Source organism: Pteropus medius, unplaced genomic scaffold (assembly GCF_902729225.1).
Source record: "Pteropus medius unplaced genomic scaffold, Ma_sr-lr_union100, whole genome shotgun sequence".
Lineage (NCBI taxonomy): Eukaryota > Metazoa > Chordata > Mammalia > Chiroptera > Pteropodidae > Pteropus > Pteropus medius.
The window spans coordinates 1,336,076-1,355,792 of NW_024349505.1; the positions used below are offsets into that span (position 1 = coordinate 1,336,076).

The 19,717-nt window shown below is 36.2% G+C and overlaps 1 protein-coding gene and 1 pseudogene across 4 annotated transcripts in view; both read right to left on the minus strand.

Moving 5' to 3' along the window:
- Positions 1 to 19,717, minus strand: part of ARHGAP42 (Rho GTPase activating protein 42) — a 229,197-nt gene that overhangs the window by 141,781 nt on the left and 67,699 nt on the right. For all 4 annotated transcript variants that reach the window (XM_039881976.1, XM_039881978.1, XM_039881977.1 and 1 more), the window contains exon 3: positions 7,083 to 7,144. In XM_039881976.1, the coding sequence (XP_039737910.1) occupies positions 7,083 to 7,144 (62 nt within the window). The remainder of the gene's footprint in view (positions 1 to 7,082; positions 7,145 to 19,717) is intronic.
- LOC120618134 (uncharacterized) lies at positions 1,280 to 1,398 on the minus strand (annotated as a pseudogene).

The window sequence follows — 19,717 nt, forward strand, 5'->3', positions numbered from 1 at the left end:
AATTAAGCAATTTGATATATACCCATGAAATATCAGCTGTGAGAATGGGGTCCATCAAAAGAAAAAAATTTCATGTCCAAATGTTAAGGTAACCAGTATACCAAAACATAAACATATTTTACAATTAGTGCTGACTCAATTCCCTCTGCTAATTGCTAGCCATGAGAGCAGACCTTCCAAAAGCATACAAACCTTGTTTTTACTAAGGAAAGTACAAACTTCTTTCCAAGTATTCTTTTGCAACAGCTAAGAAGCATGACAACTGAGTCTCAGGTTTTATCTTTTTTTTTTTTTTTTTTTTTTTTTTGCCTTTCTTTACAGTCTTGGGTAGAAGTCTTGGGTAGAAGATTAATGAGCAGCAAAATCATTAAAAGGCAAATGGCCGGGCTAGGCTTCACTGTCTCACTATTATATCATATCTATTCTGAGACATTTTTAGAATTTTGACAGATATTTCTAGTTATTTAATATGAAGGGTCCTTTTTCAGTTCTAGAATCAAAGACAAAAGTTCACAAATATGAACACTTTGAAGTATTTTCTGAAATCCTAGTATTACCCTATTCATGTCCTTCATGCTATATTAATGAATTTTATTCAAAGAAAGTTTATTTCTCTATTAGACTTAACCATAATGAACTAAGTCAAACTAAGAAATGATAAATAGGAAGATGTTATAACTCTCAACAACCACCTGTGCTTTTTCTGTATGCACGACTAAATACTATACTAAATTTTGGACAACCAAGATGGTTTTCTGAACACCAAATATATACAAGAGAAAAAAAATACAGGAGAGATCAGGCATCTACCCTCTCAGAGTTTAAAATTTAAATAAAAAAGGAAAGACACAGGATCTAACAGAACAGTGAGCTGAAAGTCCTTCCAAAGACCCGACACTGAGTCCTGCATATTCAGCTGTCACTTACTAGTTGCATCTATTACCTTGATAATTCATGTACAGTCTGAGCTCAGTTTCAGATTGTTGTAACGATCAAATAAAAATGTATATAAAAGCATTTTGCACAATTTAAAAAATGCAAATGGGTTCCATAAAAAATAAAATCCACTGTGGTCATGGTCACGATGAATTGCATGATCTGCCACCTCTCAATTCTACCTTAATATTCCACCAGATAATTGGAAATCGGAAAAATCATGAGTAGCCTCTACAATTCAATAATGTAAAAATCCGAACTTTGTACATTGAGATGGTTTATTTTATTTATTTATTTATTTGTTTGTTTGTTTGTTTTTAATTTTTCAGTTTTTAATTTTTTACGCCTACAACACCTGGTCTTCCTAGGTGGTCTCCCATCTAAGTACTAACCAGGCCTGACCCTGCTTAGCTTCCAAGATCAGACGGGACTGGGCTTGTTCAGGGTGGCATGGCTGTAGACTGAGATGGTTTATTTTTTAATTTCAGGGGCAATCACAATATACAAAAAAAAAATACATTGTTAGTATGTAAGCCAGCATACCTAAAGTTTGTTTCTTTAATCTAACACATACCAAAAATATAACCCATACTAATGCAGGTGGAATGTTAACATATCATGCTTCATTTATTTGAAACAAGAAAAGAAACTAGATTACTTCATGGATTATCAGACTTAAGTGTGTAACAATATCAATGCCACAAGCTCAGATTAATCAGTATCACCTACTAATGCTATATATGCATTGAAAAAATGTATGGCAAAGATTAAACAAGGAAAATCTTTCAAGGTAAATAGAGATATGCAATTTTCTCAATATTTAAAATATTCTCTAATTTCATGAATCCTTGTTCAAGAAGAGGGGGAGAGACTTAAAATAGGTTTACTAACATTATTGGCTCTCATATGCCAAAATTTAATGTCAGAATTGTCAATGGATTGATGGATTAAATTTTTGCTGAAATATGTGCCCGTTTAAAGATGATAAAGATATAGCTAAAAAAAAATTTACATTGCCCCTCCCCCCCACACGCACACCCAAGGTTAAGGACTGAAAGGACCCAGAAAGTGAGAGGCCTCCAAGCAGGGGCAGAGGAGTAATATAGAGTGGATCAGATAATTTAGACCCTCTTTCCTGAAGAACTCTGCAGACACTGGGTCCACATCCTTTAAGTTTCTATTTATTATTGTCCTACATCCCTACTATAGCCAAGTGAATAAATGGGACATTGAATAAGCTGTACAAACAGCTTTCTCCAGGTTCTCCTACTGATCTAAATCTCCTTTATTTTACCTCATCTGACCAAACTCTGAACTCAATGCATCCAGGGCTCAATCGTCCCACCTTTTCTCTTCTGTCTACACACTGGGTGATTTCATACATTCCCATAGCTTTAAATACCCTCTACATGTTGTCAACTTCTAAATTTTCATCTCTCATACCATCTGCTGCCCTGAACTCTGGATCCACATATCCAGCTGCTCCCTAGACAGGGCTACTTAGATATCCAGTAGGCAGCAAAATGTATTCAAAGTTTAAATATTTCTTCTCCCATCTTCAATTCAATAAATGGCAACATCTACCAGCTGCATTGTTTTTCTTTTAGTACTTAGCACCATGAGAAATAATTTGTTTAATGTCTGTTTTTCCCTAGCAGAATGCAAGCTGCATGCACAAGTATTTCTGTCACAACATATAAAAACTAAAGGGACTAATTTAGGCTGTATGTGAAATGCAGACCCCTGGGGGAGATGCATGGGGTAAAGTCTGAATGATAAGATGCAGCCAATGAGAAGACATGGATCAGGATGTTCAAGGCAGAGGAAATTACAAATGCAAAAGAAGTCTGTAGTGACATCAGGAGAAACAAATACCCCTGGGGCTGAAGAAAAGAAACAAGAGGGAGGATATGGAGAAGGGAGGATTGAGGGATAGAGTATGGTTCCAGGGACTCAGGGAGAGGAAATGTCAAGTCCAACGGCCTGGACACAAGAAAGTCAAGCTCAGTATTTCAATACAAATAACAAAGAAAAAGTGACCAAGATCTCTTCCAGAAGGCCTCATTTGAGCATTTCATGCTTCCCAAGAGTATTCTCTTGGTATGTTAGTATTTAATTAATTTTGAACAGTCTGCTCAGCCAAGTCAGCTGTGATCTGAGGTCAAATAAGAGAGGTTCTACGGTGGCATGGAAACAGAAGAGACCTTCCCACAGAGTTTATATGGCTTAGAAACCCCTCTTTGCACTGCGGACAGTCTCAGAATCTTTCTACCAGGACATTTCATCTAAGACGTACCTAATCAAAATCATTGAAGTGCTGCATTCTGTGGGGAAAAATTCTAACATTTCCAATAAAGATGTACTTTAAAAAACCTATGTCACTAGTCAATACCATATCCTAACTAAGTACTAAGCATTTAACTAAGGCCATTATAAAGAGCTATTCAATTATTTCCAGTATTTGTGTCCTTAAAAGGCTGTTCTGGCATAGCCACATGATGGCAGGTATCAATCACCATCTTGGAAAATGCTGCATCATGGAAGATGTTTTTTCCAGCAAGAAGTATGAGACAGGATAACTTATACGCTTAAAAGTTTCTGAAACAAATATTTCCTATTACTTTCTCTGAGTCACCTTTTTGTTGTATTAAAATTGTACATTTTTAGTTGGCTTTAGCAGAGTTTTTTAAACAAACAACAAGCAATACTTAAAGTTAATAAAAAGCTAAAAGTCCCATTTCTAAAAAAAAAAAAAAAAAAAAAGTTGATGTACCTTTGGGCTCTTTTTCTGCAAATAGCCAGAGGATATGTTCATCTTACTAGGTATGGTAAATCTTTGGAAACTAGAACATTTGTTTAAACTGTTAAGTGTCTTCTTTCATCTTCTTGAGCTTTTTTCTATGTTAGTCACTGTTGTGGTCAATATACTTAGGTTTTGGTCAAATTCAATTAATATATAATAAGCCAAAATTTATCACTGAAAAAAATAAAATGATTAAATGTCTTTATAATGAATTAGAGAACTTCTTTACACTTCCCCAGTATGTACTTAAAATATTCTACTTCCTAAATGAAGCACTAATTTTTAAAACACAAATTCTTCAGTACATCTTCGCACAAAATCTGCTACCAGCTATACCTTCAGTTGTAGTAACATCATGTGACTAGAAGTGTCGGTTAATCACTCCAATATTCAAAGTTGTATTTAATGACTACTTCTATAGAATCTTTGTAAAAATGCAATCCGTTAGGCTTTTATCTATAGAGATTTTTCTTCATTATATTGCATTCTTTACTTCAGACCTTCTCTGAAATGACAGGAAAAGCAATCAAAACCCACAATATGACTTCACTCATGGATGTAGAATTTCCTCCTTGCCCCAACATGAGAAACATGGCTGATGATCTTTGAAACACTATCAGCTGATGGTCCAATCTCCATCTCTATTGCTTATAAGACACTAACTCATTCTTCAGCCATTTCTTCTCCTTGGTCTTTGTCTTTTAGCCTGTCATTATATTGGATGTCTCAAGATCCTGCTCATAAAACATCGAAACCTCTGAGCTCAGCCTTCTTGATTTCTGAGGTCTGACTTCCTGCTCAGCCACATCTTAACTTCACTATCTGGACCAACTCCACTGCCAAGTTCAATATGTTTCAACTCCTACTTCTAATCACAACTTCCGTGTCCTCTCTTAGAATCTCCTTTGTCCCTCGTGAACCTTAAACATAACTAAGTAGTTATGCCTGCCCTCTGCTTTCTAAGGATATCAGCACTGTCCTGCCTCAGCTATTGCTATACTCAGTCAGGACCCATTTTCATATTTCACAAATCCATGTCCCTTTAATCCAGCACCATGTTTTCTGTGCCAACCACCAATGTGAATCTGTCTTTCCAACTCTTCTTACTGCTCACAGTTCAAGGCTCTGAGTATTACGAGAAAAATTTATGAAAGCATCGTAATTACTCTTTTCTTGATGTATTTAGAATGTCTAACTTCAGTGGCTCTTTATTGCTGACCAGTAGTCCCTTTTCTCTTGTATAACCAGCTCCTGGCCATTCTAAACTATATCTACCAACTCCTCTCACAGCAGATAACCACTCCTTCCCAACACTATTATCATCCACCTGTCCAACTAACCCCTTTATACTGTACAATGTTCTGTTGTTTAACCAATCCTCTCTTCCTTTTCTCCCAGCTCAGAAGGAGAGCTTTCCTGCTGGTGCCTACAAGTCTCCTCAGTGCTGTAAAAACATTCCGTTAGCTCTTTTATCTCCTGCAACACACTTTTCCATATTCTTCAAATGAATACATCCTCTAAAATTATAGCCCATGCTAGTTGGCTTATTGCTCTTCTGCACGGGGTTTAAATCAGCCTCATTCAATCCATTTCCAACTCTATTTTTATATATCTCTAACCACTCTTTCCCCATTTCTGTCATCAGTTCCTCTTCTGGGCCATAAGTACACATACTACCCACGTCTCCCCATGGAGACACACACACACACACACACACACACACACACACACCGTATATATATACATCATATGTAATATTGTATATATATATGTCGTATGTATATGTCAGCAATATCTGGAGTATATGTATATGTGTATGTATGTATCAAAATAATGACATATAATAAATATATGTGTTGGCCATATATGTATATGTAAAATATAACCAATAAATACATACCTGCATTGTATATAGTGCAACAATAGATGATGATGATGATGATGATATTAATATAATCATCTTCTCTCTCTATATATATATATATATATATATATATATATATATATATATAGTACAAGTCCCACTGAATGGCTGTCTCTATGATACTAGGACCAGACCTATGGTAGGCTGATGTTTCATAAGAAAATAGGGTCACCCGTCTCCCCAGTATTTCTTCCCCACCTTACTGGCCACTAAATCTCTCCTAACTCCCATATCGACCCTCTCATTTTCTATTCAAAACTTCTAGCAATTATCCCATTGCCTATAACAAACACAACTTCTTAGCTCAGCTCTTTATCCCCACATATGGCTAAAATTACCAAACGATCTTCTACTAATACCTTCGGAAAACCAACTGCCTTATTCTACAAATATATATAGTACTTTCCCCCACGTTGTAGCGTCTGCTCAGGCTCATTTATATGACTGCCACATCCTAGATGTGTGATCCTTCCCTGGCTCAGGTAATGGTTCCTGTGAGTCAAGGTCACCTTAAAGGTACACTCCTCAAGTTGCTCTTCCTTATCCATTCAACAAAACAACACCAAACTGTGCTGCATGTCTAGCACATTTAGTCCACACTTGCATTTATTTATGTGTATATATAATTCCCCAGCAGGATAAAGTATAATGATAGCAAAGCTGATGTTTTAACCAAGTCTATAACTCTCAGTGTAACTGACAATATCTTCATCACCATCAACACTACTATGTGCCAGGTGCTGCTACAAATGCTTTACAAGAATCTTGTGGGGTAGGTACATCAAACTATTTTTCCCATATACAAATGAGAAGACTGGGTCATAGACAGGGGGCCTTCACAGAAATTTAAACACAAGGGGCATGAAATTATATTTGTGAATAGATAAATCTATTACTAATAACTGAGCATTGATACTGTTGCATAAATTAATCCATCAACCCAGAATGCTTTCCCCTTCTTCTCAGCTCAGCAAAACTCTCCCAGGCTTCAAGACCCAACTGAACTATGACCTTTCCAAAAAAAGTCTCCTGCTAACACCTTGGCAAAACGTTAGTTACTCCTTCTATGAACGGCCTTTGATACTTACAATGTGTTTTTATTACAACACTAAGTTTATTTAGATGTTTTCTCAATTAGAATAGATTTCTTAATGGTAGTTTGTTCAATATTTTTAATACTCAGAAACAGTAACTGAAAAGCAAAATGAATGCAATTTACATCTGCTGCATATATGAAATAAATACAAATGGTTTATCTTATTAACAAAATTTGATAATCACACAATTTTTTTCTGCAACATTTAGTGGATGTATCAAATTATAAAGTTTAGTATAGCTAAGTCTAATTCAGAGGGTCTATTCTTTCTTTTATTTTATCCAAATAAAGCATTATTCTTAAGAAATGGGAAACAGACTTACCAGTCTTCTCCTTTCTTCTTCTACCGTGATGAGTAGTCTTGCAAATTCTTTTAGTGACTGAGCTATTTAGAAAATAAATTTTAAAAAGAAGTATTAACCTTTTATCATTGCTAATATCTAAATGCAGAGGAATAAACATTACAATGCAGCTAGTTATAACTTAGTATATATTCCGTGGTTTTATGTTTTTATAAGCACAAAACAGTATATACATTAGGATCTCAATGACTAATAGCTATAGGTCAGAGAATGACTGTACTGAGAATTGAAGTTAAGCATGTGTCAAGTGTAATATTTTTTCTTCAAAGACACCAAGGGAATACAATTTATATACTTAATATATAAAACTTACATATTAATAAATACAAGTATAGTACTAGAATCACTTCTAAACAGGATAATGAAAAATATATTAAATCTATAAGAAGCACAATAAATCTAGTACTCTTACATGTACTTAGTAGCAGCCAGTAACACAAGGTGTTCCACTGACTTCTTCCTAAAAGTTCAACAGTAACAGATTCTTAAAAGACAGATTCTGTATTCCTCCTATAGCCAAGATAATTTAGACCTTTGCTAGTCAGTGTGGTGGAACGGCATTTTGAGAACTTGTTAGAAATATAGTCCCCACCCCAGAATCTACATGTAACGAGATCTCCAGCTGACCTGTTTCAGATAAAAGTTGAGAAACACTGCTTGATCTGAACCTATGTTGCTGTGGCATGGGAAAAAGATCAAGTACTCAGAAACATTAAAAGCACAAACCAAAAATAACAGGAAGTTACAGTGGCATATTCTTCATGCATAGTCTCAAATAGTGACTGTGAAAGAGAAATTCATTCACATCAATTTTTATATCGTCTACTTAATATAAATTTATTAACTAAAGTTGAAATGTTTTGTTACAATACTAACAAAATAAATAAGATGAATACAAAATATTTTTACTTAAGCTTTGAACCTTTCCTCCTATGTTTTCTTTTTTAGACTCCCCTGTTCCATTCCTTCATCCATACTAACATTGAAAACATTCTGTGAGACCAGAAGTCTAGTAAGTCTGGCATAAAACACATAATAAAGGTAAGTGCGGAGAAAAAATCAAGAGTCACATCAACAGACATTATTAAGAAAGAATGTTTTCAAGAATTTAAAATTCCAATCTAAGATTTTTTCCCCTCTTTTTTTTTTTCCCAGAACTGCTAAGCTTACATTAAACTAAGCTGGTTTAAAATGCTATCCCTATGATTACTTCACATTGGGTTTTATTCAGTTGCCAAAACAGAAATTAAAGGATTGCCTGGGAGATTTAGATTAATATGATAAACACATTAATGGCCTCAGAGTAAGAATAATTTTTTAAGAAGTTTTAACTTCTGCAAAAATAATTATCAATACTACAAAACGACCCAGTTTTGACAACAGGAAGTTGAACAGAAAAACATTTTACAAATACAGAGATTTTAACTGGAGTGTGTAATAGCATATTATATTTTTGTATTTTTGATAAAGAAAGTATTCCATCATCATTCTGGAGGCCACCTACTGTCACTGAAGATCTCTGTGGGTGAGCCTGAAGAAAATGTCAACAAAACTTTGGATGATGGAAGGCAATGTAAACATGCCTAAAGAGAAAGAAGCCTAGAGATAAATCAGTTTGGGCTACAGGAATTAGAGGCAGTAGGTACTCCTAAAGGTGAGAACACAAGAGGTATAAATGAAAGAGTAGTTGAAAGTCTGTATAAGAAACACTTTAACCCCAGATTTCTAACTCAATTCCTCCCAAACATTTTAATTAAAAAAAAAAACAAAAACCCTTTACCTGCATTTTTTTTTTTTGGAAGCTGTTAGATTACACACAATAACAAAACATGGGACTAAATGAAGAGAAGATATGGAATTTAGAAATAGATGGTCCAATACAGAAAAGAAGCAAATGGATTTCTCAAGACAACACACATATCTATTCCAGGACAATAATTGTGCGAAAGGCCTAGAGAGGATCTTGTCCAGACCGGAGCAATAGGTGAGTGGCTCCAGAAAATGTCCTCGGAGAAAGGAAAATAGAGCTGATCAATACCCTGATGTGTCAGTATAAAGAGAAAATATTTATACTCCTTTTTTAAAAGAAAATTCAAAGGCAATTATTAACTTCTGGGAAAACAATGTTATATACAAGCAACACAGTCAAAATTAATGAAATAGCTGAGCTGTGAGTAAAATGTACAAAGCCACTGTAATATAAACATTAAAAATTGATTTTGGCAAAATTAAGCTTTTACTATTGAGAGAATAGTGTTAAGAAACATGTAAGATAGTATGAACTCAAGACATAGTGTGACAATAGTATGAAGTAAAAAGATGATATCTAAAACTGAAAAGAAAAATCAAGAAGTAGCAAGATACTCATGAACTTTAAAGAAATGGAAGAAATGGCTAAAAGTTCAAAACGGTCTTTCTGGGAAGTTAAGTGGTAGGGACTGGTAAGATAGGAGATTGCTAGTTTTTGTTAAGTTTAATAAATACCTATAACTTTTTAAATAAAGAATGAAAATAAAACACGCTATTAATGTTCATTTTCCTACTAACCTAAGTTCTACAAGGGTATAGATCACACATTAATTTTCCCAAAGGGTTAAATAAACAGCTAGCACATAGAAGCCTGCCAACATTTGGGGAATAAATGAAAATATTAACTTGATTATAGATTGGCAGGGGTATACTAGAACCTCCCACTTGGTCAACCCAGAAAATAGTCATTGGCTTACCCTAAAAGTCCCAGACAGTATTTTACAATTATGACTGTGCGAGTCCACAAGCATCCCTCGGTAGCTACTAATCTAAGAGTAAATTGTGGAGTTTCCTCAAATCAGATTTTGATTACAAGTAAGGAAACTCAGTGCTGTAGAATCTCTGTCCAAAAATTAATAATACTGTTTTCTGCTTTACTTGGTTTTCTGGTCTGTTTCCACTATAAATACTATTTATATTATAGACTCTGGACAATAATAATTGATTATAGTGAGAATGTTAGAGAAAAATTTTAACATGCAAAAGCAATCACATGTCTGGTTCCTCACAATAAAAACTACTCTTCTTGTAGCAGTTTTCTGAGTCTGGCCCAATTTATCAAGTTTTGTTTCCTTTTTTCCTTTGGTTGATTTTTCAGAGAAATGACTTCAAAAAACTATGATTTTTCTTTTTAAGTATAATTTCGGTTCCATAAAAGTATATGTTTCTTGGTCCAAATGAAGATATTCGTGTTTGTCATTTGTTTTGTAAAAACAAAAAACAAACAAAAAACAAACAAAACAAAACAAAACAAAACCAGCCAGGAATGCTAAATATTTCATTAATTAGTGACAGTGGCCTACTAACTTTTTAAACCCATATCTAACATTTTTCCCTAATCTTTTATTTATAATGATGTCAAAGTATTGCATTAATAGCTTACTAAGCACAAGGTAACACAAAGAAAATAGTAATTAACAATCCTATAAAGCCGATATAAAATAGTTCTAGTTATTATCTTGTAAATTGGGTTTTAGGATTAAGGGTTGAAGGATGGTCAGTCCCTTCCTTGCCTGCTCATGCTCAAAGTCACAGGAACCTCTGACACAAGTCAGACAGAGATCCAAACTGCCTAGTGTATCCCAAATGAAAAGCCAGTATTAGAATATTTGGCACAGGGGACCCACAAGTGCCATAAAGAGAGCATGAAAACTGGAGAAAGTCTATTCTCCAGCAGACCTTGGGCAGAAAATGTATACAAAACGACTCCACCAGCACCCATCACAGTGCCTCATATGAAACAGCTATTGATTTTGTGACTGCTTGAACCATTTCTTCTAAGACCTTACCTAAGCAAAATCAGAAAATATTTACTACATGTAAATTTCTAATACTTAAAAACTTTTTTATAAGCAAGTTATTTGTGACATTACATATTTCATTTAGCAATATTTACATAAATGACCATCTCATTATCTGATTTAGGAGGTCCAGGCTAACTTCAAATATCAGAGCTCATCCTGCAATTACAGATTTTGACCATACCTAGGTGGTATTACAGGAGGTTGATTTAGTGAGAACAATATTCCAAAAACAATACCTAATACACAGTGGGCTTTCAACAGACAACCATTAAATGAATTAATGAGTTTAACAATACATTCCCACAGCCTATTTGCTCTATGAGCAGAAACATACCAACTCTTATTTTAGGCTTCATAAAATATTATGAAAAAAAAAAAATAGCCAGATACTTTGGGAAACTATGTTAGCTATCCACATTCTTGCCACCTGCCTGAAACTTTCCTGGCTGTGTTCACCACTAATAATCTTTCCTCTTCCTGACCATCTGGACCATGAGATTACTGGAGAGCAACCAAAATATAGTTTCATATATAAATCTTAACTTTCCAACAAATTATTGAAGTGCTATGGGCTTCCTTTTCATCTCCATGATGTGATATTGGAAAAACACTTTTGGAACAAAAGAAATCAATTATTTAGGTGCATTTATGACAGGCCCTGAGAGTACAAACATTTACAAGATACAGCTGGATTATACCTAGAGAGTGAGAAGTATGATAATAGCTTCCATATCATAAATTCTGAAACATTCCTGAACTGTCTAAAATACCTATTTCCTAACAATCTTTTCAGCAGGCTTAAATACACTCTACCATTTTTGACTGCGGAAAACCTATTTAGTGTCTGGAAGTAGGAATGAGAGAGAAGAAAGACAATTACTCCATGTCCATTGGTGAAATAACTCCACTACCTGAAGTATTAAGCATTATACTATTAAATGTTGCAACAATTGATCAGCTTGGGCTTTACAGATTTCACAACTAGAAGGAAAATTGAGAAAGCAGGTCTCTCTTGTATTCAGCCAAGCCTTTCTTCAAATCTAAATGGCAAAATACATACTTAAACAAAAGTGTAGATCACAAATTCATGACATTTACAATTCTGTCAACAATACGTTTTTTTCACCTTATTAGAATGAGCAAATCACTTATGACATTCAGGTATGCTGATGAATAGAGGAGAACTGGGTTAGCGGTAGGGTTTAGACTTGGTTAAATCTCAAGGAAAACATGAAAACCTATAAAAGTCGGACTAAACTAATGCAAAATCATATTTTTATAAGTCCAGATGATGGCCCAACAGTCACTTTAGTTTTCTATTTGAGTGTGAGATGTAGGCTCTGTCAAGCTTTCTTAAAATCTTTTTCGCACTGACTTTTCATCAAGAGTAGGAGAAAGGCAATAAAATAAACCATCAACACTTAAATGAAAGTATAAACTAGAGCAGGCGAATCTGTCGTATCTTTCCAGATTTGGCCATATTGAGAAAAATAAGAATAGAATCCACATACATAGCCAAGTAACACCCAGCACTACACTACAAAGCATGTAATGACCTAACAGGAGTCACCATCAGTAGTTCATGCCTGGAACCCCCATTCAGAAAGTTTTAATTTGAACATTTAAAAGATCAAAGGTATCATACTGCCTGAAGTATACAGGGAAAGTTTTAGTTCAGGAACAGTTTAACCCATAAAGCAAGAAGCATGGTCAGCTTGTGATATGTCTGAATAATAAATACTATGTCTGCTAAACAGACAGAATGATATAAAAACTGACACCAATTCTCCCACCAGATATTGTATCTTTGGTAAAAATTAACACCCCCACTGACGGTCTGTCCACTAGGTCTGCAATACTGGCATTATTTGCAACCACAGACTCTAGTTATTATTTTCTGGGAACCGCAACATCAAATAAGATTTTTCCACTCCATTTGTGGCTTTAAGCTCCATGGATGCCTAGTTGTAAAAGCCAATAAATTGCTTCTTAAACCAACTGAAAAAAAAGTGACAGGGCACTGTTGAACGCTGGCAGATCACTGCAGTACACCCTACTACGGAAAGGTGCTCATCTTTCTAACACTTCTCAGTGTTAGAATCCAGGAATCCAGGGTCTCAGGAAAAACACATGGAAATCTAGTTACCTTTGAGGCAACTAAACCAGATTCTCCACAATGTTCTCCTGGTGGTTAGATTTATTTTTAATTGTCAAAAATAAATCAAAAGGAGAGATTAATCTTGAAAACAAGTCCCTGAAAACATGCATTTAAATTCTTTTATATGCTACCAATGCATCCTTGTGTGGCTTTGCACTGCATTCAGGTGAATTATGTTTCAGCAATTATGAGATGTGCCAAGTTGGAAAAGTGTATTAGATATCATTTTAGTAATAAAAAGTTACTTAATATTATAGCATAGTTTACTAATTGAGCATTAAAGAATTAGTGCACAGCCTACAAATGAAAAGTCATAAAATTAACTTTTATCAAGTGAACCAAGTACTCTGCATAGAGTTGGGAACCACCTCATTTCTTCGTCACTTGTCTAATACCATCGACTGTGCCATATCTGGCCTGTCTGATACTCAGATGCCAATCAGACTCTGAAGAGAATTTCTTTCTGCTTTCTCTTGTTCCTGTTTATACTCTAACCATATGACCCAGACCCTTTGCAGGGGTTATGACCAGTAATCCAGTTTCTTTTTTAATTCCCATCTCCTATGTCAATTGCCTCCCTCCATACCTGGGTTATGACATTCCATGGGACCTCAGGCCCTAACCTGTGTTATACTTTAATCTGGTTTATCAATGCAGGTCCCAGCATTGCTCAATGCTGCACATGTGGGCTGAGACTCAGAACTTGTGGTCAAATTATCAATCTATCACTCTTGTCTAACTGAATACTGAGTCTGGTTTCTATCCTTACTGGTATAACAACTGGACCCAAAAGAAGACACCTTCTGTAAGCCAGGAACTTCACCTGTAAAAGACAGCTCCTACTGCTGCTGCAGATTAGTTAGGATTCCCTATTAAAACTGAGAATTATGACTCCAAGATGAAAGTCACAATGGATGCACATAAATAATTCCAGACTATATATCAAACGGTGTTTCCTTGAAACTGCCAAAGTACAAGGTATTTCAAGAGTTCTAGTACACTCACACACACACACACAGAGGGCTTATGTTATATAATATATACATATATAATTTACATAAATCCAAATTTTGATAAATACATACAAATATAGAAAGACAGTCTTTGAATTTCACACAATTTCAAAACTTGATTCCAGCTGGTCTCTCCCCAGACTTCATCACACCATTGCATTACTTCAAGTGAAATTCATCTGAATTTCAGCAAAGATCTTTTACTATGAGATTTCACGTTAAAGCAATAAGAATTTTGCATTTGACAGGTTGTCACATATATTTACTTTGTTTTCTTTCCAATCATACATGTTATAAAATAAAGAACCACGCTATTCTGATGCTGCCTTATTTTAGCGTTTTTGTGTTGCTCTAGTGGTGTTTGATCTGTTTCCCAAAGCCAAAACAACCCACAATTTAGAAACCATTTTCCCAGCGTGTAGACCTCTCGCACATTGGAGCCTCTAAGAGGTAGAGATGTTACCTATACTATCTCATTTAATGTCCACACAATGATAGGAGGTGCTAAAGTGGGTATTATCCACATTGTGCGGGTGAGCAAAGGAGGACCAATCAGTGGGAGAGGCTTGCCCCATGATCTCCCAGCTAATAAGTGGAGAAGCAGGTATTTAATTTTGATTGTTTGATATCAAAGTCTATTGTCTTCCAGCAAACCAGTATCGCCAAAGCAGGGTCAGTGGGGGCAGGGGGTGGGGCGGCAGAGAGACAGAAACAGGAGAATAGTACCAACTTACAACCCTACTGCATTACAGAAAAGAACAGGCCTATCGTCTTTAAAGGCAACCAGTGGCATAGCTGTTTGTGCTCCAAGGGCAATCAGGCGCCAAGTATCCTGCCTTAAAAGGAACAATCAGTAATTTGTTGCTGACAAACAACCACTTACACCAAGTAGGCCTCCCCCCACCTCATTTTTACTACCATCGAGAACTGACCTCCCGGCACTCCTTCACATTCCACAAAGATTGAAGCACCCCATTCATACTCCTCCTCTGCACCCAATCCTCCTGCCACCACCCTATGAAACGTCAACATCCGCTTCTAGATCCAATATCCAGCTTCTCTTTTCCACAACCTCCAATGACCTTCTCCCTCTGCAATTCACACACCCACAAGGACACTGAGAGTTCAAGCTATCTAACCCCGTGCCTTTTGCTTTCTGGCAATCCTTTCATTCAACTCTAGTTTACTCCTAATCTTATTTCCCACAGTGGCTATCTAAAAAGAATTTTCTCCTTTCTCAAGAACCCAGCCCCAAACTTCCCCTCACGGATACCAGATGGCCTAGCCTTCTGCGTCTCTGAGAGAAGTTCAAGACCCACTGACCAACACTATCTTTATTCATTCCCTTCAACTTGCTTGTTTCAGAAAAGGGGCCCTCTTCCTCTCAAAAACTAACAACTCACCGTGAAGCTTCTAATCTCACCCTTCTAGCTACATTTTTCTCTTTCCCTCTCTCATTTCCATCGTCACTTTCTCTCCACGCCAGCTATTTCTCCTTGCCCTAGGTCTGCACACTTCATGCACACTTCAGTGTCCTCCTAATCTCAAGGACAAGCAGGAAGACACAGGGTTGGAGGGAAAAGGTTTATTCAATACATGCACCAGCGCTGCACACAGCTTGTTAACCCTCATACTACCCCACAAGGCAATCACAAATAAAACACCGAAATCTTCCCTCACCATTTTCCTATTTTTTAAATAATGAAACTGAAACGCAAAGGTTAAATAAGATGCAGCACGGTCACAGAGCTAATGACTTGCAGAGCTAAACTCTGAACCCAAATTAGCTCACCTGAAATTTATATACTTTCCTACTACTCTAGGCACATTCCCAGAGCCTCAACTCACTATTCTAAATTTAACAAATCCAATTACCTCCTGGGAATTTCTACGAGGGATTTTATCTGCATCTGGAAACTTAACATGTGTCATATCTTAACTTACAATTCTGATCCTCTGGCCACATGTAAACACGTAAATGGGTTCATAACCCACGCCCCCAGCAATTCAAGTGATGGATTAATCCTCAATCCTTCCTTCCATACAGCCACTCACCAAATGCTACTGACCCCTTTCCTCTGCCCTTCTGTATCCATGTAAAGATATCACTTCATCTCTGTTGTTTTAATACAGCAGCCTAGTTGCTGACTTCCCAGCTTCTATGACTCAACTCATTGTATGTACTTATGGTCAGAATAAAATTCCTAAAAGGCACCTTTGATTATGTCACTCTCCCACTCGAAAGCCTTGAATTGGTAGATAAAATCCAAACTCCACACCGCAAGCAATTTGGGGCTCCCGTGATGTGGCCAGAAGTACCTTTCCAAGTATCTTAGCCTGAGATGTTACTATTTCTAATCGCTAACTTAGCACTTTGAAACTACTAGACATTACTAGAATTTCTCGTTTACACATCTTTCCTTTACCTACACTTCCTAAGCTATATCTTATCTAACCATTAGGACCCAGCATGAATAACCTCCTCGATTTGAGCATCTTCTAACATCCCCAGCCGGGAATCCCTTCTCCAGCTTTGGTGCTCTCACAGCATTTTTGTTCTTACTATATCTAGAACACCCAGCACATTCTCCTCAGTATAACCGTGAGTGTATCATAAAGCTATATTTTTTACTCCTTATATTTTATTAGCCTAATAAGAATGCAAGAAGATTTTATTCATGTCTGAATATACTAAATTATCCATAAGGTTCTTTGCACTCAGAAGATATTATTAGTAGAGAATTCTAGAGAATCCAAAGTCTATATCAGCATGAATTAAACCACACCGTGTGAGTTTAATTTGAAAAGCTGATTTTTTTCACCCCTGGGAAATTAGCACAGTATCTACACTGGCCCATGAACACCATCTCTCATTCTCAGGGTACATGTCAATTTATTCTCCATAAACCAAAACGTTTTTTCAAGCTGTGAAGGACAATGTGTCAATAAATGACCAGCTTTCCCTACAAACAGGTGGCTTCTACAGCTTTAGCGGCTCCAAGTTCAATGAAACACTGGGCATCAGGAATCTGGTGATCAAAAAAGCACACTTCTGGAGCAGACTTTTTCCCTATGTTAGTAATCTCCCCAGTTGTGCCTCCCTCGGTAGAAACCACAACTATATTGTTCAGAGTAGTGGTTTCCCACAGGCTGCATCAGACACCAAGAATCTCCATAAAACTAAAGGCTCCTACAATGTCAACCCAGAGGATTTCACCTTAGTTCAGGGCTTGGGTGGGGTCCAGGAATCAAAATGTTAAGGTTCCCTAGTGTTGATTCTGATACTAGGCAGGTTTGGCAACTACTGACTTGGGAGTGGGAGGGGATGCATGCTTTGCGCAAGAAATTAAGAATTCAAACTGCGTTTAAATAAGAAACAGTATGTATTTTAACAAAATCTGTAAAGATCACCTCTACTTCCCTGCTTGAAGCTAATCTGTACTTTCAATGGCAAAAGAAGTACTCTTGGCCCTTGTGGTTATGGAGGAAGCAAGACATTATCTCTGAGGCCCAAGATCAAGCATGACCCAAAAGATCTTCTCTCCAAAGCCCTCTGAATTGTGACTCCACAACTATCTTGAATTCTGACAGAGAAATTACTCAGAATTAGCTTTTTTCCCACTGGCACATATTCCTAGATAACAATCCAAGGCAAGCTTTTCTTTTTTAGGCCTATTATTCAACTCTTGTTTCTTTTCAACTTTTTCTGTATTCTGTTCCTCCCATCCACCCCCATGTCTCTCTTCATTCCTCATACGCTCATCCTTGCCTTTTGCCAATGAGTTTCCCATCAATCTCTGGGTGCCCATGTCCTGCCACCTGACTCATTACAGACAGTCTCCAGGACAATTGCTTTTCTGGTCCAAACACTTTATATCAAAATTGAAACTGTATTTTTATTATTTCATTCACACTTAGAAATGTTTTCTTGGTTCATAAAAGATTTGGTGATGAAGGCAATCTTTGACTCATTCTGAACTGGCAAAGACTCCTATGCTATAATTCATCACATATATTGATGCCAGAATAAACCTCCTAAAGGGCAACTTCAATCAAAAGCCTCGAGTGTCTCCTGGGAGCATGCAAAATAAACTTTAGATTATATGGCAAAGCCTTTTATAATTATTCTCTGGCTCTCAATCCCTGTACTCCAACTAAGAGGATATTAAATCTTAGTTTTCTTCAGTACTGCACATATCAAGACAATGAATGTTCAAGCACGTAGTTAGAGTAAATACGCCCGAGCAAGGGAAGAAGTCTAATAATGGTCTAGAGAAGAATGCAGTGGTCAAATACAGAATTTTTTCTAAATGCTTCAGAAAAAAATCCAGTGCAGTTACAGCCAGCAGGCTTAAGAAGTATTAACTACCTTTATGGCTTTTGTATCAAATGGTTTCAAGCCAGAAATAGAGTCAGTTCACATGGTAATGTAAATGACTGATTACACAGAAAATGAAGGATAAAACAAGGTTCAGTTTATAAGCAGTTAGCAGTAATACCACTGTCTTAAAATTAGATACCTGTACATAAAAAATACGAAAGAAAAATTTAAAAGAGTCTCCCTTCTTTTTGTATCTAAACACTTATCACAATCTAAATTAACATATAATGAACTTATGTTTTCAACATCAAACTCCTTTGACAAATACAAACACATTGGGGTGGGTTTTTTTTTCCTATTTTACACACTAATGAGTCTTCAGTAGCCAAAAGTAGCTGACAAATCCCAGCTACTTGATAAAGTTTTACTGAATAAATGAGCAGATAAACTCAAAGTTCATAACCTAGAAACCTGGTGATCAAAGTTCTAACACTGGTGTGATTTATCTGTATCTAAAGCAAAATGACAGTTAGCTTCCATGTTCTCCAAGGTCTCTTTCTACTCTTAAGATACTCAGCTTAGCATTCTAAGAAACCACGACAACATTTCTGAGTCAGAAGTAGTACTTTCTGATAATTTAAGATAACAAAACAAAAAACAATAGCCTGAGCAACTCTTCAAGTACATGATGAAGGAATGATAATTATCCTAAAAGAAATGCAGTTCCCAGACACAAAGATACAAACTATTCTACACCAAGAAAGTAATCATGATCCAATACCATCTGAAAAGGTGTTTTCAAAGCAGATGCAAGCTTTGTATTATATTCAACATGGGTGGATAAACTAGAATTTACCAACAGAAATACAAACTATGCACCTAACACCACGCAGGCCACCACTTACCTTGTTGGTGCCTGATGTTTACCAACAGGCAATAAAACACTTCTGTTATTACATCAAAAATTATGATAAAATTCTCATCAGGAGTGTGTCATAGTTCAGGCTTGAAATTACAACCCAGCCATAAGATTTCAATTTTAGTAAGACTACTCTATTCATACATAAAAGAGATGTAGTCTAACTGTGGTTCTGTGGGTCAATACGAGTTCAATAAAAAAAAAAAACACGGGTTACATTATAAAGTCAGGCTACCTGTGCCCCATTTTCTTACGCACAAATCCAAAGAAACAGCCAAGTAAAACATTTTTTAAGAAAAACTCATCTGGGGCGGGGGCCCTTCTTAAATCTTCCATGAGACAGTCAGGTTAA